The 27,049-nt window shown below is 38.0% G+C and overlaps 1 protein-coding gene across 1 annotated transcript in view; it reads right to left on the bottom strand.

Moving 5' to 3' along the window:
• LOC136269025 (uncharacterized) overlaps positions 1 to 27,049 on the bottom strand; it is a 62,134-nt gene that overhangs the window by 21,899 nt on the left and 13,186 nt on the right. The window contains exons 2-4 of the mRNA XM_066064493.1: positions 15,832 to 16,020; positions 1,998 to 2,117; positions 370 to 969 (exon numbers count right to left, since the gene is read on the bottom strand). Coding sequence (XP_065920565.1) covers positions 370 to 969; positions 1,998 to 2,117; positions 15,832 to 16,020 — 909 coding nt within the window. The remainder of the gene's footprint in view (positions 1 to 369; positions 970 to 1,997; positions 2,118 to 15,831; positions 16,021 to 27,049) is intronic.

The raw sequence follows: 27,049 nt of genomic DNA, 5'->3' as shown, positions 1-27,049 counted from the left end.
ATATTGTATTTGCCTAATTATCTACATGTATTTGCCCAATTAGCTGTACAGCTGTACTGCATGACTCATACAGTGCAGTTATGCAACTAATTGGTACTGTATGTAATGTAAAATACAGTAGTATGAGGTGGCACTTTGATTTTCCCACACAAAGTATAATATAGGTGACTTTTGTCACATATGAAATCTCTATAGTGGCTTCTAAAGGCAGAATTTTGCTGGGCACTGTTCATTTTAGGGGATAATCCTACTAAGCATTACTATTTCACCGTATGATTAATGCAGGGCAATTTTAATGTGACACATACACAGTTTAAGAAAGCTTATAATTGGTTGACATTGATAAACTATATAAATTTATGCATGTACCTCTGCAAGTTCTGATTACAATTTGTGTTTCAAATCTCTTAAATTCTGATGGCCCAAAATTATCTAGCTGTATAACAATCCCATTGCTTCCAGCAATCAACATTAATTCTTCCGTAGCTACATTATCACCCACGCCAACAGCAAAGACTTCAAAATCTGTAGAATTGTGAATTAATCCTGCTTCAAACATAGTCTCTGCTCTGCTATTAGATCTACCATCAGTAATTACTATTGCAACTTGCACGGCATTAGCACTACCACGTACACCTAAAGATCCTCTTGTTGAAGTTTCTCTGAGTAATCGAAGTGCTGCTGCAGTATCAGTAAATCCAGCATCATATGCCACTCCCATTATTCCTTGTTTTAATGAATCCAGGTCACTATACCTATTCAAGTCAAATACTAAAGCAGCATCATCACTGAATGTTATTATTGCAACACGAGTGTCATCAGGACCAATCTTTAGTGTATCTGAAGACACAATATTTTCTACGGAATTTAACATTGCTTGAAAATTAGGTGCAGTAATACTTCCAGAAGAATCCAGTATAAACACCAAATCAAGCTTCAGAGATGAATTAGTTGTAGTTGTACACTGATCTACATACGATAAACAAACCCACCATTACAATCCAGTATTACATTACAAACTTTGTATTTTTATATTATGACTTTACATGGCAAAACACAATTAGAGTTAGGGAGTACAAAAATGCTATATAAACTAGACATATTAAAAAATATAAAAAGAATAAGGAATAGGGATCACTTTAAAAACCTATGAAACAAGAAGGGATTGCTGGAGTAAATCAACAAGGATCGTAAGTTACGTCAATTAAACCACAAATCCTCAGCTATAAAACTTAACTTACCATAATAGGACGGGGATTTGTGGGTTTACTTGATGTAACCACAATCCCTTTCAATTTACTCCGGCAATCCCTTCTTGTTTTATAGATTTTTCAGTGATCCTTATTCTTCATTTTAAAAGTGCTAATAATAAAATAGTACTTTTTTTTCTAAATCCAGATTTGTTAGACATCTTAGTGTAACAGATCATCAGAGTAAAAAACTAAAGTATAAGATTATTAGATATTTTATTTTATTTGTAATCCGTATAAAACTAGAATAAGAAAGTTAGGACTAATAAGCTAAGTTTCTAAAGGAATCAGCTTTAGAGGATAAGCTTGCTGACACAATTGTCACTAGTGCAGAAGTTTTGACATGCTGATAGGGAATGATTATTATTTTGATTTATTGCAACTGAGGAAAGTAATAGTATATAGCTGGTTGGGTTTTTGGAGGAAAAGTGGAGTCTAAAACAGAAGTGTGATGACTACACAAAACTTGTCATACTATGGGAGTGAACCCATAGACAGATCCATTACACATAACATGGATAACAAAACATTCTCCATCTGAGTGGTTTTCATGGTTAAATCCAAGTCGTGTATCCTAATCACATAAGTATTAATCGATCTCCACAATCGATTTCAGCCTCAACGTCTATATAATCAGTGCCTAGTTGTAGCCTGGGCAGCTCTTTTGATCTGAGGTGTGAAAGCGTTACATGTACATATATTATATGCTGATACAATCCTATGGTACAGTTTTAACTATACACTGACCTGTGCAATTATTTAATATCAGTTTTTCAACACCAAGACAAAAACATTTTCCATTTCTGCAACATTGTCCTTCCTTGCAATTGTCACCACAATTATCTTGTGGATCACTAGGTGTAACACCTGCATGTGCAAATGTATGTGTTATTACAATGTACAGCAGAATAAAACATAATGTAATAATAATATTATGCATGTCAAACAGTACAGTAGTACTGTTTCAACACACACATGCACAGTAGTGTGTCATGTACTAGAAGTTGGCACACCATACTAATGTATTACAAACAGGAACAATAAAATAATTTCCATCCATACATAGCACTATGTTCCCTTATCAACAAGAAACTAGTGGAAGGTAGAGCAGTCCACATAAATTTGAACAAAATCACCTCAGCCATGCATTCCTGAATATGAGTGACCAATATGTTAGTTTGTACCACGTTGTGCCCTACATCCATATGTGTAGTGCATCAGGTTTTCTTGAAGCATTTACTGTATGCCAGTTGAAAGTACAGATGAAATGGTTTTCAAACATGTGAACAGCTTTCTTACTGGGTGTTTCAACAGTCAACAAATGACACTGTGGGCTTTGTAAGCTACTAGAAATGGCTTATCTGTTTGAGTCAAAAAGGGATGTGTCTGTCTCATATGTATACAAAAATGAAGAGCAGAACTACATAGGGCTTTGTACAGAGAATTCTTGTAAGAAAACATTATAGACAAACTAGTAAACAGATAGTTCTGTGTTTTATTTGTGGTTTAACATGAGATATGTTTCCCTAACAATGGAAAAAAAAAAACTGGTAAATAACAAATTGCAAAATAATTGACCCAATGCTTTTAGCTGAGAGTGATTTTTGGTTTTTGGTAGTGCACAAATGGATTTGTGCTGCCTGTATGTAAAAATAAATATTACACCTGCATCAGTGGAAGTAAACATATTGGTTGTAACATAGATAGTATATGTATATGGAAAATGCTTTGCAAATTATCTGTAGTTGTTACATGTTTTTCTCCATGTGTAGGGTTGTGTAATTGGTGGAACATAGTAGAAAACAACATGAATTGACTACATTGCAAATTAGGAAACAGTATAGGATTGCACATTTTGACATATCATACAGAATGGTAGTACGTACTGTATATTAGGAAGTTTGGGTTTTTCTGGACATAAATATCATCCCAAAACCAACTTCACAATACCATCCTGGAAACTTAACAGTATTGGTTAGGTACAACATGTGTGGTATAGTAACACTAATTAGAAACCCAATCACGCGATCTGTACAAGGCATTAATAGGAATTACTTATGACCTAACTACATACATAAAACACCTCATACTACCTAACTATACATACACATATATGTCTGTTTCCTACATCTCTGCCTCTCCTCATTGAGTGGCATGGGTGTACAGTCTATGTCATTTCCAGGCAGGGTCCTCAAATTAACCTTCTGGTGGGGTGTTTGACTCGTGTAGAGCGGCGGGGTTCATCTGGTGATTGTTGTGGGAGTTCCTCTGGTGAGTGTTGTAGTTCTTCTGGTAATTGCTGTGGTGGCAGTTCAGCAGGAAGCACTGGTTGATTGAGGCTAACAGGGATGGACAAAGGAGCACGTCATTTTATAAAGCACCGGTTGCGAATAAAAACTCTGCCACTTTGGGTTTTGATGTAGTATTTGCGGTGTGGACTGACTGCAATGACGGTCCCGTATGTCTCCCAGAGCCTTGTTTGTGGATGCTGGATAGCCACACTAGATCCAACATGGATATCTGGGAGTTCGTGGGCGTGAGTGTTGTAATATTTTCCTGCCGTTTGGAGGTGGTGTTCCCTTTGCACATCAGCTTCTTGAAATTTGTGCTGCCATTCCGGTGCGAAGGATCGTCTGTGGGCTGGAAGTGTGTCCTGGACAGGGTGCCCATATAGCTTTTGTGTTGGTGAGAGGCTGTCCTTACAGGAAGGAGTATTCCAGTATTGTAGGAGGGCTTGACATAGGTGGTCATGATCTATCTGTCGGCCATTCCATGATGTGGAGATGAGTTTTTTCATTGCCTTAACGGTGGCTTCTATTTTCCCGTTGCTTTGTGGGTAATACGGGGATGAAAGCTTGTGTGTAAAGCTCCACTGTCTTGCAAAGTCATTGAATTTCTTGGGTTTGAATTGGGGACCGCCATCCGACCACACTGTCTCTGGAATTGCCGTGTGGCAGAAGGATTGCCTGATGGCTGTGATAACTTGACCAGAAGTTGTGCCCCGATCCATGGAGATGATGGCTGGCCAGTCGGTGTAGCAATCAACTAAGATCAAGTAGTTTCGTCCCGCATATGCACAAAGATCAACTGCAATTTCTTGGAATGGCTGTGATGGTCTTGGTTTCTGGATTATCGGTTCTTTTGCATTTGAGGGTAAGTGGTCTTGACATTTTTGACAGTTCTATTGCGTTATCTATCCCTGGCCAGTAAGTAGGCCGGGCTCGTTGTTTGGTTCTTACTGACCCTTGATGTGATTCACGTAGTTGTGATTCATGTAGTTGTGATAGCTCTTCTTTCCGCATTTGTGTGGGGATCAGTAGACGGCATTCGTTGACAATGAGGTTGTCATCCAACGTGAGATGCTGCCTGACATTCCAGTACTTTCTGGTAGTTGATGGTGATGGGTAGGAAATCCATTGAGGATAAACCCTTTGAGCATCTGGTACTCTTCATCCTGTTCTGCTGTTCTGCAAAGATGGTTTAAGGGTGTGTTCACTGTGTTGTCGCTGGTGTGCGCTCGTAGCTCTGCAATGGACATCTCCTGATTATTGAAGGCATCGACTTCTGCGAGCACTTCTGTTGATAGTGGATCAGATGCTGGACTATGCAAGAGGGCATCTGAGGCATTGTTCTTCCTGCCCTTGCACCACTCAGCAGTGAAATTGTAGGTCATGAGCCTGGTTTTAAGTTGTTGTAATCTAGGATTCTCAATCTCATCCAGGAAATACGACCTGAGGATTCGGAGCAGGGGATTGTGGTCTGTGATCACTGTAAAATGCTGTAGTCCTGATAGGAAGATATTGCATTTTAGGGTGGCCCAGCATACAGCTAGCATTTCTAGCTCTATTGTGGCATATCATGATTCGGCATCTGAGAGGAAATGAGATCCTGCCTGGACGAGGGTCCAGGTGCCATCTTTCGACCTCTGTTGGAGGATAAATCCCAGGCCTTGTCTGCTTGTCAGTACACAACCATGTGGGCTTGTTCAGGTCGAAGAAAGACAACGTTGGTGCGGTAGTGAGGGAACCCTTGGCCTTCATGAAGGCATCGTCATGGTGTGGTGTCCAGAAAAAATTGTTTTTGGTGCTAAGCAATGGGTGCAGAGGTGTTAGTAACAATGCCATAGAGTTGTTGCATGTGGAGAGCTGGTTTGCCAAACCAAAGAAAGAGCGCAGATCAGAGCAATTAGCTGGTGTTGGGAAGTTGTTGATGGCATCTGTGATGGATGAATCCACCTGGTATCCTTCAGCGGATAGGCGGAATCCAGCGAAGTAGACTTCAGTTTGACAGAATTTACATTTGTCCAAGTTTAGAGTGATGTTCATGTCTGCGCATCATTGTAAGAATGCTCTGATATGGTTGGAATGTTGTACAATGTCGTGGTCATATGTGACTATATCATCTATGATGCGACAAACCCTGATAGGCCTGCAAAAGCATCTGCCATGTGGCGATTGTAATGTTCGGATATTGATGATATTCCGTAAGGGATGCGTAGGTATTTGAATCTGCCATGCGGGGTGATGAAAGTTGTTAACAGTTGGCTTTCTGGATCTAGGGGGCATTGATGGTAACCTTTCATGACATCTAGGACGGTGAAGAATTTATCCTTAGTTGCGGAGATGTCGGCGACGGCTTCTGCTGGTGTAGCGGATTGATAGAGCTCACGTTTCACATAGCAGTTCAAATGGGAGAGATCCACGCACATGCGGATGCTGTCTGAATTTTTCTTAGGGGTTACGACGATTGGTGCGCACCATTCAGTAGCTTCGGTGATTGGGGCAATGATGTTTTGTTTCTGTAGGAGTTCTAGTTCAGCTTTCAGTTTCTCACGGTACGCAAAGGGGATGGTTCGTGGTGTGCTGACACGGAATGGTTTTACATTGTTGGTGAGATGGATGTGGAATTGCTCACCTTCCATTATTTTGATTTTTCCATCAAACACCATTGGAAATTCTTTCATCATTTGCTCTTGTGTGATCGGAATCTGTTGGTCTACTATGTTATGTTGGAGTGTGATGGTAAAGCTTTGACGCTGGGTTGCGTCTGGGTTGGTGGTTGTGAGTAACACGGTGGCAGAATCCCAAGTGCTTTGCAGGCTTTCCATGACATGGTGATGCTGTTGATGCCTGTGAAGATGTATAGGTCTCAGTGGCGGATCTAGGAATTTATAAAGGGGGTTTCCAGTTTAGAAGGTGGAGATATACACTGACATGAGATACGCAAAAGTTTGCACTGCATCGTCTGGTTTGGTAAGGTGAGACCAAAAAAAAAAAAAAAAAGGTCACAGCCTAGTGACAGTACATAAATAACTTGCTACACACTACTTTAATAGCTACTGCGACTGCTCTATTAGAGTATCTCGATCGAGGCGCACGCCGCGCTAATTAAATCATTTAATTGTTATGCAATCATTTTTCAAAGGGGGTTTCCGTGGAAACCTTGAAACCCCCCCTAAATCCGCCACTGGGTCTGCCTGATAGGTCCTGTTTTCAAGGTTAAACATGACAGGAAGTCGTCCAATAGGATGCATTTGAGTGCCATTGGCAGCTCTAGGAACAATGCTGGATGGTAGCAGGTTGTCAACGTGTTTGTTGAGGTTGCACAAGGCCTTAGTGCCAGCTGCTGATATATCTGCCCCAGAATAGGGAAGCACCTCCATAGTGTTTGAGCCATTGGTAGAGCAGATTTGGACAGTGATTGTCGGTGCTGGATCGGTGAATCTGTCATGGTGGACACCAGATAATAGTGGCTTATCCGCTATGATGGCTGTGAGTGCCCCCATTGTATTTGGTTGGGGTTGTAGCTGGCGAGCACCTTTACTACAGCAGACCTTGGCAAAATGGCCAACCTTATGACAGTGGTGGCATGTTTGGGTGAATGCTGGGCACTGGCTGCGTCCTGTTGGGTGTGATTTGGCTCCACATCCAGGACAGATGGGGTGTGGGTTGCGAGATCTGTCATCATGTCGTCTTTGTAGGGCAGCGACTGATTCCCAGGGCTGTGTGCTTAAATTTGTGCACTGTTTCTTGGCCACTTCACGTGCCTGGCATATGCTGATTGCCTTAGGTAGCGTGAGGTCTGCTTCTTGAAGAAGGTCTTCTATGGTGTCTCCATCCAGCAACCCTTCAATTATCTGGTCCCAAATGAGTTTCTGAAAATTTATTAGCATTAACATCATTGCAGCCATTTCTTGGCCACCACCTTTGATTTCACAACTTTTTTCACCCAGGATTTTTAAGGCCACACTACTTTTTCACAGCTTGGCTGTTTTTGTGTGGATTTTACTTCTTTTTGTACTTTATAAGGCCCCAAAACCAGCCTATGGCTGACTTTGAGGTTTGTTTTTACTCATATTTCTTCTTTTCTATGTAGATACAATGATGATTATTGAAGACAGACTTATAAATGTATTTCATTGCATGATTTAATTCAATATTTGATATATTATTGTAATACTCTAATAGAGTGCACATTTTTGAGGACTTCTAATAGAACATACATAGAATATTCTAGAACAATCTAGTACTTCTATTGGTAGACCTATGAAATTACAAACGTTTGATTATAAGCAGATTTCAACTAGAAATTTCATTAATAGAGTAGACATTAAGTCAGGTGATCAGCCAAGTGGTTCAGTGGTTAAGGTGCAGGTGTTAGGTATGGAAGTCCCTGGTTTGAATTCTGGTAAGTTCTTTTTTCAACATTTTTTGCACACCTTTTTTACCACGCTGTGACTGCTCTATTAGAGTATCTCGTTCCCGCGATTTTACACTTGTTTGGTTTTTGCTTTATAACTTCGTCACTATAACTCTATTGCTATTCAAACTATCAAAAGGCACTGCTATGATGATCAGCCTATCTACACACCAATTTTCAAGTTATTTTTATACTCAGTTTACCCTGTAGCCGTTACAGAAGTTTGAGTTTTTTAACGTGAATAATGAATGTTCATAACTCCTTGAATATTTCTGAAATTCACGGTATGTTAATCCACTGTTACACGCTCTTCATTCGTGCCAAAGATCACGGCATTCGTGCCAAAGATCACGGCAATCGAGTTACACGTTTGCATTTTATAGCAATTTTTGCAAAGTGTGCGAAAAGAAATTGAAGCCCCCCGTACGGCATAAGAAGAAAAAATGAAGAAATTAAAACAAAATTTTGAACGCCTATATCTCGCAAATGGCTGTCGCAAATTTAATCACATTTGCTGTGTGGCATACCCTACCTGGGGGACAGCTATAATGCAAAAATGGTGTGCTTTGGAGAAGGGGCCATGGAGCTATGCACGTATGAAAAAGCTGTTTTCTTTCTTCCTGTTAATATACTCACAGTGTGGTCACCAGCTTTCTTGGCTGCACAACACTCTACTGTGTGTCTTGATGTTACAAAAATAAGTAAACAAACCAGTATGAGGACAAATTAGGAATTCAGGATCACAGAAAAAAGTAGGGAAACAACGGAAGTCGCCTACACCTGCAGATATACTTTAATCCCTAATTCAGTTGTGGGTACAAACTGAAGTATGGATTGAATGCTCACTAGTATATCTGCAGGTGTAGGTGACCTCCCTTGTTTCCCTACTTTTTTTCTATGATCCCTAATCAAACTTAACTTAATTTCTAATTTATCTTTATACTTGTAATTATAGCAAGAGTTAATAATAGAGGAGAGTACTCAACAGGGTTTAGATGATTGTGTGTAATCCATCAGACATGTTAACGTGTAAACACTAGCAGAACAAAGGAATGCGATGATTAAAACAATTTTTACATATTTATTAGACAATTAACCTTCTAGGGACCTGCAAGGAGGCTAACAGTAAGCATATAAAGTACTGTAAATAATGAAAGTTTGGCATGACTTGAGTTTGGTGAATTTGGCAAAACAAAGGAATTTTGTCAAACTTTCTTTGCCAATTATATTGTTTAATATTGGCTGCTTGATAAATTTGCCAAACTTGAATACGTATTTTGCATGCTGATTCACCAAAATTAAGTTACACTAAACTGCAGTCATTTATATCACCATTAAAGTAACAATTACAAGCCCTATGCTATCCTGCAAATGCACTGAAATGATGGTATATATTTGCAGGACCATTTCCACATTAACTGATCAACATTAAACATCAGCACCATTCTTGTGATATCACTCTTAAAGTACATAAGCCTTACTGCGAATATACTGAAATGATGTGGAGTATATAAATGCAGGTAAGCTAAACAGCAAAACTTTACATAAGACAAAAACAGTGTTATCAATACCAATTTTTCACATGACAGTTAACTTACTAGAAGTTGATATTAATACATAAAGAGCCCAATGGGAAGGTAGTTCACGAAGTTTGTAGAGTCGCTACACCCGTATCTCAAAAAGAAACCACCTCAGTGCAAACCTTGCCTATGCTCACAGGCTTCATTTAGCGTTTAGCTTTCCATAGGCTGACTGCTTTTTACCACTAAAAGGATTTACTCATGTGGGTGTGTACGGACAAACAAAGATAGGTAGATAGATACACAGATAGGTAGGTACATACCACTGGCTCACTTGTTTTGTGTATGTTTTGTCAGATACCAGTTAAACCCCCTTGCCCATCTACGTGGATTATTTCCACTGGCACATTTATTTGTTGTTATCAAAGTGTTAAAAGGGATACACAAAAGGCAGATGTACTGGCACACACTGCTAGTGCTGGCTATGGCACTGTTTGTACATTGTGGCTAAGCCATCTTCACCTGTGAATCATGCAGGAGGGGGACAGTTAAGAGGTATGGACGATGGGGCTTTCTACATCTCCATGTTTGCAATCAAGACAATAGCTTAATACACAATTATAACAGGCCCTCAATATTCATACTGATTGTATTTACATTCTAGTATGTCACTTATGTCTATAATTTGTGCTACTATGTATGTGCATCTTTTCCACCCTGTGTTGGCCATGCACTTGTTTGTACATGCCCTATTAGTAGGTTGTCCCGTGGTGATTGTACTTGGTTGTATGTGCCCTGGGCCTAGAAATTATACAACCAAGTACTGAAGATAATAAGAAACGCAGTCAAAATTATGTCATAACAATAATGAATTAATGAACTTAATTAATTAATGTACGTGAAAACTACAAGGCCCACAGACATGCACTAACCAGGGATAGAATCGCCATTGAATAAAGGCACAAATGTATAATATTTACCCACATTGGTGCTAGTGACTGAAAAACTGTGTTATTTCATTTAATACACACTACAAAACTAATTCAGGTGGCCACACCCGATGCCAATAAGAAGGAAGTTTACATGCCAGCTGCACAAGACTAGGAACAAGATTAATAGCGGTAAGTTTGTTTGTATTGTTTACTTGCATTGCCTTGTATTTCTTCATCATTCCACCTGGCTTGCCTGGCTCTGGTTGACTGAGCTGTCTGTTTGTAAACAGTAAGGTATGTTTGCTTGTATTGTACATTTTGCCTTCACCTGGCTTGCTAGACTCTGACTGGCTTGGCTGTCTTCCTTTATCTGGCTCAAACTACAAAGAACCAGCTGTGGAATGAATTGCACTGTAAGTAGTACAAAATGAGAGTTCAGCTACAACTAAGTCGCGTGTTGGAGGCTGTGGGTTCGACTCCACATGTTGGCACATTTATTCCTTTTTCTAAACAGTACCTTTTTGTGCATATCTTTTAAAAGTTCAACTTTTATCCCATATAGTATCTTGGCATACAAAGCTTGATGTGGGATTTTAGCAAAATTAAATGCCTGTCACCTAGCAACTCGAATATTGTGGGGTAGCAAATCAATACATGCTTTTGTTTGTTCTTTATAGAGCAATGAAGGCACTGGTGTAGGGAGCTACAATCCTATCAAAACCACAGACAAACAACTGTGGTGATTTGCACACCTCCCTTAACCCTAAGTGATATAACCAACCCTAGGGCATTAGGGGCGTACGCAGGAATTTTGAAAAGGGGTTTCCATTACAGCTAAGTGACTGTTATATTAGAGTAGTTTATATTGCCTGACTGCTTTATTAGAGTATCTCGATCTTTTCACCAAAATCATAATTCAGAACAATGCTATAAGTGTTGCTATCATGTGAGAAACTATTATTTAACTAAGATAAAAGTTTAAAATATGTCCTGTTCCTGATAGATTCCAGATTCTGGAAACCTGAAGTTTCAATTTCTTAATGTTTCAAGCACTGTGTAAAATCCAGAGGGGTTTCCTGAAGCCTCTGGAAACCCCCCTCCGTACGCTCCTGGACATAACTTTTTTCACTTTTGAGACCTTTTTGATTTACCCTTTTTGTTTTCTGTGCATCTATCTGTTCCATACATTTTTCATATCCACCAACTCTTATGCTCACAGTTTTTCAGCACTGGTACACATAGACAGTGTTGGATAAGTAACGTGTTATGTAATAATTATTACTGTTGTGGTAACAAAGTAATGTAACGAAATACACTATAAAAACAGGTAATATAACTCAAGTTACTTTACTTACAAATGTAACGCATTACCTAAGTAATGAAGTTACTATGACGAGTCTAATATTATGCAATATTATTACTACAAGTAACGAAGTTACTAATCTTGTTGGTAATCCACTGAGTAACGTATAGCCACAATGAAGTAACGAAGCCTACTGAATGAAGCTTCTTCACCAGCTCCTTACTTATAACCAAGATTTTCAGATTGTCCAACAGCGCAATCATGTTACGTGATAAGATGGTAGTTTCACACGTGACAGCTTAAGGCTGTGGACACAAAGTAATATAATATGTAATATTATTATAGTTATTTATTATATGGGTGATATGTAACTGTAACCAAGAGTAAATAATAGAGAAGCTGTAACTAAATAGTTCAGTTGCAAGTAATATGTAATATGTAATGAGTTACTTTTAAAAAGTAATTGCCGCAACACTATACATAGACTGCCTTACATCATAGGGACTCTTAAGGCACTTTTGAGGAAGGGCATGCAGGCAAATTGCAACATATTTGTCCATCTGTGTGTTTGTCATAGTGTTATATTAGAGTAGAAGCCTATATTTATTTATAGAAACCTTTGCATGGAACAGTTGGATGCACAGAGTACAAAAAGGTTTCTTTCATACCTACAGTATCCAAATCTATATCTATGTTTTAAGCATATAGATGCAATACTGTGTGAGGCTTTGTTCAGTTTTACCTTATTACTTCCGAAGCAAATAAGCAACTTACATGTTTGAGCAGTTATCACTGTGCATCTAAAAAAGGCACCATGCAGATACTGTAGGTTACATGAGGAACTGTGTGTACAATTGTATTACTAATCCTGCTTGCATCCTTTCACTCTATGGATCTGCTTAAAGGATACAACTTACATAATCACTGTATAAAGGGTTAATTTCAAAGGGGAAATTATCGAAGAGCAGCTGATTTCTAAGGTTTAATTTCGAATACTCTACTGTTGTGCGTAGTACCTCTAAAAATAATTTTATAAGTGCATGCATTAAATTAAGGGTGGCAACCACGTGTAGTGGTACAATCGAAATTGAAATGGCCAATAGGGATTATTGTATATTTATATGGACTGCTCCACTAAGGGAAAGTTGGTATTGCCAGTGGAAAACAAATAATTTGCCATGGGTGTGGCCACTGATTGCAGCGTTATTAAGTCCATGACAAATGCAGCAGGTCAATGTTTTGGCAAACCCAAAAATAAATGTAAATCTTGTGATTAACCAGTGCTAATTTGGCTGTAGATTTGTTAATATTGTGCAAGCAACAACAGGTGTAGTAGCAAAGCGGAGGGAAAAATGGAGCTCATTGCTTTATTTCAGAAGGGCTTTAGCTTTTGCACCTGTCAAGATCAAGATACTCTAATAGAGCAGTCATATAAACTCTAATAAAGCAGTCAAGTGCAGCTGAAATGATTTACATTTTCATTTATTTTTTGACCTCCCAGGTCACTACTAGAGGGCAAATGATCCGTGAAACATATGACTAATTTGGTATGACCTAAAGAAATTTAAGTTGTTGGCCAGAACAGAATGAGATATCTATTCATTCTGTATTTCCTCTATCCAGGTCAATAGTTTCTGTTAGTAAACCAAGCCTAGAAAAAGCAGTTTTTTATTCAGAGTAAAATTTTTGTAGCAGCTGTTTTTTGAATAATTCAAAAATTAAACTCCTTCAGAAATAAACCATTATCATACAGTATGGTAGTACTGTATATTAGAGATCATGCAGTTTTGGGCTTTTTTGCCCAAACATATACATCACCCTAAAACCAGCCTCAAATTTCTTTCCTAACAGCTTGGCAGTATTGGTTAGGCATAGCCAAGCCCAAAAATGCCTTCAGAGTGATCCCAAACCCTTCCAACAAGTTTCTACAGAATTTTAAAATTTTTCTATTTAACAGAATTTTATTCTGACTAACTAACTAACTGATGCCTTCAGCCAAGCATACCTCGACAATGGGTAAGGCTACGGGCTTGATTCTCGACGTCGCTTCGTCCCCGAGATGTGCCTTTTAGCCAACCGCAGTATGTACAATGCACATATCATGGACTTACCTTTGTCCTCCTTTGTGTTCCAGTTTTTTTTGCTGACAATTCAAGGTGTCGATTTGTGATAGCACGATATGGCTTCCCTCTGGCTGTGTCATGCTTTTTGCCCGCATTTTCCATAGCGACTAGATTCATTGCAAAGAAGTTTCTTGTTCATTTGTAACACTGTGTAATGAGTGGAGCATAGCTACAAACGAAGCGTAATGGCCACTTCACTTTTTAGTGCATAATTGATTATTGGGATGCGCCTTTAGATGCAAGATTATTTTATGGAATGCCTGGTGCCCAGTATGGAAATAAAAGTACACTTTTCACTTTGATCTTTTCACCCAAAGTACAATAAGTCACTTGGTAGAATTTTTGAGTCTAAAATTGTCTAGCAGCTGTCAAAACCACAGACAAACAACTTTGGTGTTTTGCATCCTTAATGAGTTGAGGGTCATGTAGAATCTGCATTCATGATAGTTACTACTAGTACCACATATTTTTCATCTGTATGGTACAATACTACAGTTGTCTCAGTTAGTTCATGCAGCGTTGATGTGTAGCTTACCTACATGCTCACATCATTTCAGGATACTTGTAGGATGGCATAAGGAAACCTTATGCTCTTTAAAAGTGACATCACCATGCATGCTACGTGAGTGGTGCTGATGTTTAATGCTTGATCTCTGTTATTAATGTGGAGACAGTCTTGCACATGGGGCAGGTAACAATGCTATGCTATATTATTATTATTAGCACTTTACAGTGACCAGCACTGAAGGTCTGACAGCAACATGTGCTGCAATCTTTGGATTACCTAACCTAACAAGAACTGGAGACTTTAAATGATTAGTAACCTAACTAACAATAAGGTGAAACAGAAAAGGGTATAAAACTGAATTCTCTTACTTCGTATCTTTCTACTTGTTTCAAAACACCTCAGTGGTTTGTAATTACAATCAATAAACTGAGTAGTAGGTTACTTTACTACATCCTTTAAGGGAAGTGATTAATGTAATATAGGTATAGTTATAGGGTAGTATAGGAAGCAGGAGTACATGTAGGTATTGTTTTAGCACATTATCATTGTTTTGGTGCTTTATGCAGACATTTTGATTTGCTAAACAGAGAACAAGACTTTATTGGTGTAGCTAGTTGTACACCCCTTATCTGACTTGAGATACTCTAATACAACAGTCACTCTAATACAGCAGTCATGCATTTATGATATTCTAATAGAACAGTCCCCGAGCTACAACAAAACTAAACAAACTAGTATTTTTAAAATTATCAAAAAAAATGAAGTAAGGATCTATGCAATAAAAAGTAATGAAACAAGAGATGAATGATAGTATTACAACATAACTCAGTGGGAAAGTCCCTACTTTGGCACTGAATAAAATAATTGTTACAGCTAATGTGCCAAAGTAGAGACTTTCCCACTGAGTTATACTGTAATACTATCATTCATCTCTTGTTTCGTTACTTTTTATTGCATAGATCCCTACTTCATTTTTTAAAATTGACAATTTTTAAAATACTATATAATAGGCTATTATTGTTTCAGTCACTGTACTTTAGGTTAAAGTTTAGCCGTTTACAAATACTGAAATAGTGTAACTGTAGGGCAATAAAGTTCTCCAGACCAGTCACCCTACTTAAATGGATAACATAATCACTACAGCAGCTTCTGCACCGTAAGGGAGGTACCAGTACTAGTACTTTAATAAAGCAGCCCATGTTCAATATTCTAATAGAACAGTCACACGTGTATATTATAGCAAACTAAAAATATAACAAACTATAGAGTATTTTAAAATAATTAATTTAAAAATGAAGTAGTGATCTAAGCAACAAAAATAATGAAACAATCAAAACATATGAATGATGGGCTCTCAGGCTACATTGGCATATCACAATTAAGTTTGTTCAATGCCAAAGTAGGGATTTTCCCCAGGGTATTCATATCTCTTGGTTTACTAGTTTTTATTGTTTGGATTCCTACTTCATTTATTTCTACACTAATACCTTACTTACCATTAAAATAGTCCTGTCGTATTTCCTTTACATAGGTAATATTACTATCTCCTGAATTTCCTCTCTTAAATCGCAAAGCCATTCCTCCTATTGGTTGACGTAGGACTTTTTCTTTACACAAAAAACTTTTGATGACCAATTCTGAATACACTTGGCTGCCCACACCCAATAAAAATTTCCAAGTCTTTCCTGTAGGGCAAGTAAAATATTAGTAAAAGTAACACTATACATGTTCTACACAGTTTAATTTATTTATAATATATGTTATAGTTAAACCCCACCACCAGTAGGATATTGTAGTTACCAACCAGAGGTCAAGGCAAAGCCAAGGCCGAGGTGTTAATAACTAGATATCCTACAAGTGCAAGTGGGGTTTAATTGGCTTCTATCCCACACCTTGAAGCAGTCAAGTTCACAAACAATGTGTCTAGACAAGCATGTCAGTTGTGTATGGCTTCAAATTTTGCTGAACTTGTAGTTTCCAGCCGTCCATTACACTCAATCAAGCGGCCTTTGCGTGATCAAGCAAGTGGATGGCTGGGGACAAGACTATAGTTTTATGTGTGTATAGCTTCAAATTTTGCTGAGTTAGTAGTTTTATATGTGTAAGGCTTCAGTTTGCTTTGATTGCACTTCTTTGAATTGAATGTGTAAATGTAGGTTATCTTTCATATATGCACTGGGGTTTAACTACCATTCCCGGGGTTTAACTACCATATACTCCCAGTTTTTACTTTGATGTAGGGCTTCAGTGGGATAGCAGTATATCACACTCAGGAAGTCACATTGTAGGTGTGTTAAAAGTTAGCTGGTGTATTGCACTAACTGCCCATCTGACTTACTTAATAAACAATACATATAAACTGCAAAGAATAACTAGAGCTTGCATAGACAGAGGACAAGAAAGTTTGAATAACTAACAATATAGACATGGGTAATGGAGAGTACAGATTCTATACTAACAAAGAAACACTCAGCTGGTTAAAATATACTGAGTACTTATACCCTGTTCATAACAAGTCACCCTACATAGAGAGTTCATCTACAAACAAGTCACCCTGTAGAGAGTTCAGCTACAAACAAGTCACTTTACAATAACAAAAAAGTGATAACAATCAAGTTGCGAGAAAAAGAATGCAGCCCCCCAAAAAGCAGCCTACTTTTTTATTCCATGGACTAGACTTGTGGACTGGACTCACAGACTGGGCTTGAAACAGATTATTAGCAGCATTATCTAGCCCTTGTAACAATGGAAAATTCATTATCAAGCTATGTCTGCTGAGACTGCTCTTCTTTATAAATCACAAAGTTCACGAATCCACTAATCAATTAATCAATTAGAATATTGTGGCAAACTAGGTGACTGAGATATAGCAGTGTGGGGTTGTGATACTAATTGTACTTCAGTCATAAACAATAAGTTAGCTAGCTAGCTATAGACACATACTATTCAAGTACATGACGGGCACAAGACTACATAACAAGCTAAGTAAACTAGCTAGTCCATTACTAAAGATCCAGTACCAAGTACTTGAGCAATGACAAGGACTAAAACTTTACAATAATTACCTATGTCACTACTGGCATACACAAGGGTATAGTTGTTTCATAAATGTTCAAATAAATTAGTGCATATGCTACCTTCATGATTTATAAGCCAGGAAAGGCAGTATTAGCAGCATTAGCTCCATAGTAATGTCGCCATCTTTAAAATAGCAAGTTAATGCCAGGTTTATTGTTAATAATCTTGTCTCAAGCCCAGTCCATGAGTCCAGTCTGCGAGTCCAGTCCATAATGCTATCTATACCAAAAACAGTTCTTTGGTGCCACTTTTGATTTCATAACTTTTTTCACTGTGGGCCTACAAGGATTGGATTCATCACATTAGAGTGTTTGGCTGGCTGTTGGATAGCTCCTAGATAGTAGCAATGCCCAGAACTTTTAATAGTGATAGATAGCAACTTAAAATATATCTTGATCCTCTGCTGCATCAGGTGACCGATACATTAGGCACAAAGCAATACTATAAATCCTCAGCTCTGAGGTGTCATAGTAAGATTCAACATACTAGTAATTCAACAAAACAATTAGCAACTCTAGCAGAGAAACCATTGAATTGCTTGACCTAGTTGTTCAGTTAAATATGCATGAGAAGAAGGCTGTGGAGTTGTTAAGATATTTGCATTTAATTTTAGTCATCTCTTATCAAATAGTACAGTAGTACCATTTAAGTAGGGATTGTGGTTAAAATTTTGCGTGCCACCAAAAATTCTACCTTTAAAAATCATCCTAGGGACATTTTACACCACGAAAATCACCTTTACGGAATAGTACTATTCCATGTAATACACAAAACAACATACAACAAAACACTTACAGGTGGCTGGATATAAAATTTTTAAGTCGCCAAAACTCAAATTTTTAGTCTCACTGTCTCGCTGCCTCAGTCGCAAGGTTAGAGGCCAAATGAAGCAACACATGGCCACCATTTTACACCACAATAACAAACTCACCAGTGGGATGTGCCTTTTAGGGTTCTGACGAGTGCAGGCCCTCTGCGCCCTGTCTTTTCTTTCATCTTCAATCAGGCTGCTTGTCTTCTTCATCCAACGAAACCATATCGAGGTGTTAATTTTCCGTATCAACACTTTCTTTCAGCAACATAATATAGATGCCACAGAATTATGGATTTCAGAAGCACTTCAGTCCCAGCACTACTATGAGATATACTAGCTAGATAACTGCAAGTTTGTAATTGGGATTCCGTTCACGCCCACGCCCATCAATTAAAGATCTAGGTGGACTAATAGCGATAGAGTATGGAGACCATACCTCTTAACAAACCTAACTATAGTAAACAAGACGACTTCACCCCTTATTGGTCTAGATAGCTAAACACCTCTTGACTGACTTGAGATATACTCTAATACAACAGTCACTCTAATACAACAGTCACAAGTTACATTTTAGCTAGCTGTGCTACAACAAAAAAAAAAACTAGTATTTTTTTTAAAATGTTAATTTAAAAATGAAGTAGGGATCTATGCAACAAAAAGTAGTGAAACAAGAGATGACTGATGGTATTAAAGCATAGCTCAGTGGGAAAGTCCCTATTTTGCACATTATCTTTTTTCTCAATGCCAAAGTAGGGACTTTCCCACTGAGCTATGCTGTAATACCATCATTCATCTCTTGTTTCACTACTTTTTGTTGCAAAGATCCCTACTTCATTTTTAAATTAACAATTTTTAAAAATACCAGTACATAGGTATTAGCTATGTATACTGAGATTAAAGACTATAGTGAAAAATGACATAAACATGAATATAAATGGAAGAATCACTGAGCACAACAGCACAGCATTGTAGCCAAAATTAAAGGATGGGTAGACTGGTGTATGTTGAATTTACCAGCCATCAAGGATTGCTTGCTAACAAATGGCATTCGGAATTTTTGCACTGCAATATTGCTTTCACTGTAAAACTCCTTCATGCTCTTAATGCCGATGGCATGCCCCAGTGGTGAGTGATGTGCTATTGCAAAGGAAATAGATGAAATGGGTTATTGATATTATAAAGCAAGTTCTAATGCAAAAGTTTGCAACATACTGTTGCTGTGTTGAGATGTTGAGATATATATATACTCCATTTTGAAATTATATTTACAACAGAATATTTAACACTTTTGGTCTACTACAAGAATACAAAATCTTAAGCCATAACAACTTTAATTGTATACTCCTGCCTGGAAGAGTTGCAATTGTCCAACTTGTAGTTAAGTGGTATTGTTGGCACTTCTAGTTGCAGTTTTGACAAGATGTATGCTCCCAGCTGGATGGTGGCGTTGCTAGTCAAATGATTTGTCAGCATGTGTTCCTTACAAAAATTGGCTATTTCAACCATTCAATTCCTTCACCACCATTGAACAATGATGCTCCAGTAACTAAACAGACGTTATCCTCAGAGAGAAAATAGACACTCCCACAATGGTATCAAACTTAAGGAGTGCTATGTATGTTATGTAATTGTAATGATGTAAATTGTAACTCTCTGTTAAGGCCTAAAATGGGTTTATTTATTTTCTATTTGTATTGTTTGCTGCCATAAAATTGTACAAATACTGTTTTGATTGAACAATAATGAGTGATTTCAATAATACACAACATCACCCATAGCTATTACCAATGCTGAAACTATGTTTAGTGATATTCATTGTGAACTAATTTGATGCATGTATCTATTCATTGCAACATAAGAGACAAGGACAGTGGAGCTATTGCATTTCAATGTATGCAGCAGATGGATATATGAATGCTGCATTCAATAGAGAACAGAGATTTTGCCCAAACTATTAATTAGTGATTTGAAAGTGAAGTGGCCATTACACTTCACTTTCAGCTATGTTCAGCCCATTTCACAGCATTACAAATGAAAAACAGTAGGAGAAGCAACTCTGCAATCAATCCAGTCACCATGGAAATATGGACGATTCCCATTTACAAATGCAGGGAAGCCATCGAGCTACCGAATAAACACCTTGGGCTATCGGCAAAAAGGAATGGGACACAAAGGAGGAGAAAGAAAAGTCCATGATGTGTGTATTGTACTTACTACAGTATGCCAAAAGGCACCTGTCAGGCTAAGTGACATTGAACAGTGAAAAAAAACCAAGCCCATAGCCTCAGCTGCTATCAAGTTACACTTGTCTGAAGTCAGTCAGTCAGTCAGTCAGTCAGCAGAAAATTCCACTGAATAAAAATAATAAAATTTTGTCGCAACCTATCTGAAGCGTTTTTGGCCATTCTGAAGACACTTTTGTTAACCAATACTGAGGTGCCATGAAGCTATTGTGAGGCTGATTCCTGGTCAATATTTTTTGTGAAAAGGTGCTAATCTCCATGATCCTTAATACATAATACTACTTTACTGTACTATCTAATATATAAAGCTGAAATGCTGTCTGTCTGTCTGTGGTCCAGCTAACTCCTGAACAGTAGCACCAATTGACCCCGGATTTGCTGCATATTAATCGCCATCAAGCTGGCACCAAGAAGTTTATTAATAGAAGTTTCTAGCATGTCCCGTTTGCTGTACAGTGCCGAAAATTGTCATTACCGCAATTTCGGAAACAGGTATTTCAAGCACAGCTACTTTCCACTACATGGAATGGTAATTGCAGCCCTATGCTGTTGATTTATGTTATACTACACTCTTTGGTGGTAGCTACATGGCGAATTCTACCGCTACGGTACCGCTATGGAGTAAAAATCTTGAACATTTTCTGACAAGTGCCATGCCCACATTTCATCAGTAATTAACTTCTAACTCTACAAGCCTACTCTTTACCCAAAATTGTTTATCCAATGGTGGAATTCATGCCTACAACTAATGAACTAACCTTACAATTCAGCAGGAAAGCAAACAGACAGGAAAGTCGAAGTATAATATAACGTGAATTTACGGAAACACACTTACCTTGAATTCCGTTGCTATATCAATAGTAATGACATCAGACGCGTGTGATGTGTTGAACTATTCTAAATAATATGCTACGAAGGAAAGCGAGTTTCTGTGCTTCTAGAATGGTAAATAGGTGGATCACAGCAAAGTAGAAGAGTAACAATGAAGCATCTCTGCCTGGAGTGACGTCCATTTACAAAATCCATGCCTAACAACACAAACTCGCGACTGAAAAGAAGTGATATCTTTGGCCTCCTGGAATATTAACTCTGGAGTAGAGTACAAACAGCACAGGCCAGAAGTGAATGGTATGGGAGTACAGCTTTGAGTGAGCCAAAGTCAAACGGAAGCTAACGGGAGTGGTTGAGGCTATGAGTGAGCCGAGATACTGGAGCTACCGTACGTAAATCAACTTCTGAGTGAGTAGGCCATGATGGAATTTATGGTTCGCACTTGGGCACAGTAGATGGATAACAGTGGTAAACTACGAGTATTTGCAGGCCTGCCGTTAATCTAGCTGTAATGCCTTGAATCACATTGTCAGCTGGCAACTTTAATCGTTCAACTTCACCATGTATATTCAACTGATCAATCATATGGACACACAAACCAACTCCACATGTCACATATGTACACCTGTTTGTTTTATTTTTATGTGTGTGTGTCAATGTCAGAAAGACTATACATAAAATTGAATGCTTGCTGCATCAATAATGTTATTAGTGTTACAGTTGATGAGCTAAATGGATCACGGACATGTACACTAGAGTACATTTTGCTTCTGCAGCAGTACATGTATAGTTAAATAAGGGCAGGCACAATGTTATATCAATCATTCAGCTTAACCTGCATGAAGGGCAGGTACTGCAGCTAGTATATATACTCCCCAAAACATCTTTGCTGTAAAAAAAGACGCATCCAAGAAACTACAAGTATCTGTACTCCTAACAGCTCAACTGTAGAAGAAGAGTCCATGAAATTAACTGGTAACCGAAAGAGCTGATATCTGGAGCGGCCAAGAATCAATGTTACTACAGCTGACTATGATTACCAAAGATTTACCAAGTTCATGCAAAAATACCTTGGCTGTAAAACAAGCAAATAAAAGTAACTGGCAACCAAAACAGCTGATATCTGAAGTGGCCAAGAATAAAAGTTAAGTTGATACAATTTAACTAACTACAATTATTAACTTGCAACATTGAATCTTAATCATTCAACTGTGTTCTATACATTCACCCTTGCTACATCCTAAATTAATTCTTTGTAACTCTAATTGGCTGGTAATTTGGCTGCCTTTTTCAATAGTCAGTGTAAAGAAAAAAAAGGCAGCCAAATTACCAGCCAATTAGAGTTACAAAGAATTAATTTAGGATGTAGCAAGGGTGAATGTATAGAACACAGTTGAATGATTAAGATTCAATGTTGCAAGTTAATAATTGTAGTTAGTTGTATCAACTTAACTTTTATTCTTGGCCGCTTCAGATATTAGCTGTTTTGGTTGCCAGTTACTTTTATTTGCTTGTTTTACAGCCAAGGTATTTTTGCATGGACTTGGTAAATCTTTGGTAATCATAGTCAGCTGTAGTAACATTGATTCTTGGCCACTCCAGATATCAGCTCTTTCAGTTACCAGTTAATTTCATGGACTCTTCTTCTACAGTTGAACTGTTAGGAGTACAGATACTTGTAGTTTCTTGGATGCGCCTTTTTTTACAGCAAAGATGTTTTTTTGGGGGGGGGGGGATAATTTTTGTCAGTTATATAATTTATAGACTCAATGTTCAAGCTATGGGGGTGTATGATGAATTTTGCCTTATAGAGGTGTTGCGACCAAACACAAATCTGCTGATAAGTGGTGAGCATATAACATACAATCCTATAGTAGCTGTTAATTTTTATTAGGACAAGATCCAGTGGAAATTACTGTGATTTACTGATCAGGCCAAGTAATGGCTATAGTCAGGGTTATCAAAGATGTGTGTACAGCACTTATTTTGCAAAGCATGCTTTTCTAGGTAATATTGGGGAATGTAACCATCTTGAAATAGCAACTCTGAGATTGCATCTGGGATCTGCAGGGCCGCCCACAGGGGGGGGGAGCAACTGGGGCATTTTGCCCCGGGCCCCAGCCTGAAAGGGGCCCCAGGAGGCCCCATGAAGGGCCCCCTGAATACCTGTTTAAAAGATCGATATACTCTAATAGAGCAGTCAGATCTAAATACTCTAATAGAGTAGTCATAGTATTCTTCAGAGGAGCAGTGTAGCAAGCTTATAGATAAGGAGATATGGTTGGTGATGGGTAGTTATTGTCATTGCCAGCAGGTTGTGACCTTTTTTTTTTTTTTTTTTTTTTTTTTTGGTCTTCACCTTACAACTTGGGTCAAGGACCTCACTTTAACTCTTTGCCCTGGGTCCCTTAATTTCTCTGGGCGACCCTGGGGATCTGGGAGTGTTTTCAGACAGAGATTCAGCTAGATTGTTCAATGATTGTTCTATTAGAGTATTTATTGCCTGACTGTTCTATTAGAGAATATCAATCATTCTGTACTTTTCAATGAATAAAATCTGCTACGGCCACTGCCATAGTGGCCATAGTGTCTTGAGGACAACTTATCAACTTGGTTTGCCACTCATAGAGCAAGATGCTTTGCTGAGGGTTAAAAAAGAGATCACATACATCATACTATTATTTTTATTTCACTACATACACATGGTTACATCAAATACAGGCACAAGACATACGCAAAAGGTGCAAACACTATACACGCCTGTTCACACACATACACCACATATTGGTTGTACTTGATGTAACAAGTTAATATCACATCTCTTGTAGTTGTAGGTGAGCTGGTAGTACCATTACTACGCGTTAAAAAGTCTTACAGAAAAGAAAATTGTGTTGTACATTCTGTTTAGTGCCCATTTATTACACATGTCACTCCATATATAGTTAAGCCATGAGGATCTACCAGCCTGGAATATTGATTTTTTTTTGTATATACATTCTCTTTTTAATTCAGTGCCTGCTAGATTGTGTCATCAGAGATATCCAAGCAAGTGTCTTTGGTGTTGCGACCAATGTTCCAGGTTAGTTGAATATGTGTTAAATTTTAGGTTAAGTTCAGTGTCTGCTTGTTCTTTTACAGGTCTCACTTAATCTTGTGTCGTCATGCAGACATCCATGAAATTTGAATATTGTGCAAGCTGTGTGGAACAACTCCACTACACAGTCACCGGCAAACCATGAACCACATTCAAGCAATCTGTTACAAATTTTGTTGTACCATGATATGTGCATAATGATTAATGAAAGCCAAGCTCCATGGTGCAGTATTGGAAATAAATAAGTTCCACCTGACTGACAATTATCACTTCACCTATTTAGGGGTAATCTCTTGCCTGTACAATAACACCTCAAGTGAAAACACGTGATACGCGATTTATATTATTATTGATGGCAGTCCATGTCTTGAAAGGGAAGTACGAATAATAATTAAACATTTCTTCAGCAAAACACAAACACAAAATAATTCAGCAGTGCACTAACAATTTTTGACAGCTTATACTAAAATAATAAGTACGCGGAACGCGTTGTAGAGCCATCACTAAGAACAAGTTTCACCATAGATATTAAATACGGTTCCACCCTATTGACAATGATCATGTGACCTATTTAGGGGAAATCTCATGGAAAGTCCCTGTAACACCTCAAGTGAACACACGTGATACGCGGTTTAATTATTGATGGCAGTCTCATGTCTTCAGAGGGGAAGTACGAATGATAAACATTTGTCATATTACAATATTGTAACTAGATTTCAAAGGAGTGGTGAAGCATCTTTAATTTGAAACTAACATACGTACACCGCTTGAAGAAGTCGAATGGATATTAAAAGTCGAGACTGATGTACTCAGCTTCTCATGGAGGTTCAGCAACAAAAAGAGGAGTGGAGGTTCAGTATAAACGAAAGGAGGAGTGAAGAAAGATGATCAAGTCTAGTATGTAAAGTGCCACATCGCCTCACACTGATTAACCACGTGTATGCGATTGGTTTTTAGACTAGCAACTTGAGTAGCAGCAAATACCAGTATTATCCGGCTAGGAATTATCTCATGGATGGATTGTCGACAAGGTGTACACGTACAGACCAAATAACTTTCAGTCAGTATTGTCACTCTATAGTGCCAATTTAGAAGTCCTGGAACTGTAGGTAAGCTAATGTACATGGTGCTTGTACAAAACAATGTATACTTAATCCGCATTGCATACTGGTCTAAATAACTAAATATTATTAGTCCAGTAGATTTAAGGTTGGACCCGGAAAAAATTCGAAGAAAGCTGATTTTAGTATCATTAGAAAGCAAATTTTTCATAGAATAACATATCCAAAATCCTCTAAAATCCACCTTGGGGAAAAATGTTTATGGCCAATTTAGTATTGAGGCATGTGACTGGATTCAGGAAAGTTGTTCTTCCACACGTATCCAATTTACCAACTTTGACAACTCATAACTTCAGATTAGAAAATGGTATTGACCTGAAATTTGATCAGTAGTGAGCACCAGCATCACTTATTAGGTGGAGAAAATTTCAGATTGATATTCACCTTGTACACTAAGTTGTGGTTTCTTTATTAAATGCATTTGGTAGACCTATTTTTGCAAATCTGGTCATTTGTGGCTAACAAAAATGCATATTATCCTTAAAATATTTTCTCATAAGAAATTCATTGCAATCAATATTAGCTGTATGAAATAAGGATAAGACTAGTTATAGAAATAAAAGGTGCCAATCATGTAAGTTCTGAACAAATATATTTGTCACGATTATTGTAAACAGTTTCTTCAGCACTTCTGCAACTCTCTTCCCTGCAACTGCCACATGCTGCAACATACTTTAATCCATGATTACACTGAGAGCGTAATGTTGCTACCGCATGGATTTGCAGTAGAAAGCTTGCATTTAGATTGTACAAATTTAAGTTAAGACTTCTGGTACTAGTCCAATGTCTGTCGTCATCAGTTGCATATAGTCTCGATCCTTCTAGTTTCCAGCTCCATTATGGTAATGGATCAAGTTAGTCATTAAGTTCCTTCTAATGAATAACTTGTAGATGCACATACAAGTTGTGAAAGTGTGTTGTTCTTGCAATTATTTGCACATCATTTTCTTCTTGATTAGGCCAACTTTATCCCGTTCAAATGTGGCAGATGTTGTATCCCAGCCACTCCATGCAAGCATGTGAAAAGAGAAGATGTAATTATGACATTACAATATGTGCCCAATAATGTCATCAATTTTCCAATGTTCAAATGTTTCCCAACCTTTGAAAGAAAATATATACTTGCTATGCTCTGGTGCACCATGCAGGAGGACAAGAACATCAGTGTCATCAGCTACAACACACTTAACTTCCTTCAATTGCAAATTAAAGTGCACATTGAACAATCAGTGTGTCAGTATCCAAATTACTCTGATGCACAACCTGGCCATCATCTCTCAGATATTGGACAATCAATTGATGTTTGCTCAAATTTCCTGGTTTTTGTATGCTTCCATAGATTCACTTGACTGAATATCTGCATCTGCACATACGTACCATAACATATTACCTGGGGATGCTGCCAGCCCTACACACTGATTGCACACATGGAGATTCTGACATACTGATGGTCCAATGCGCATTTCAATTTTGCAATTGAAGGAAGTAGATTGAATGTTGTAGCTGATGACAACAATGAAGTTCTTGTGTTAC

The sequence above is a fragment of the Dysidea avara genome, chromosome 10 (genome assembly GCF_963678975.1).
Source record: "Dysidea avara chromosome 10, odDysAvar1.4, whole genome shotgun sequence".
Classification (NCBI taxonomy): domain Eukaryota; kingdom Metazoa; phylum Porifera; class Demospongiae; order Dictyoceratida; family Dysideidae; genus Dysidea; species Dysidea avara.
The sequence above is the reverse complement of the archived record's forward strand: the minus strand, read 5'-3'. Positions and strand labels throughout refer to the sequence as shown.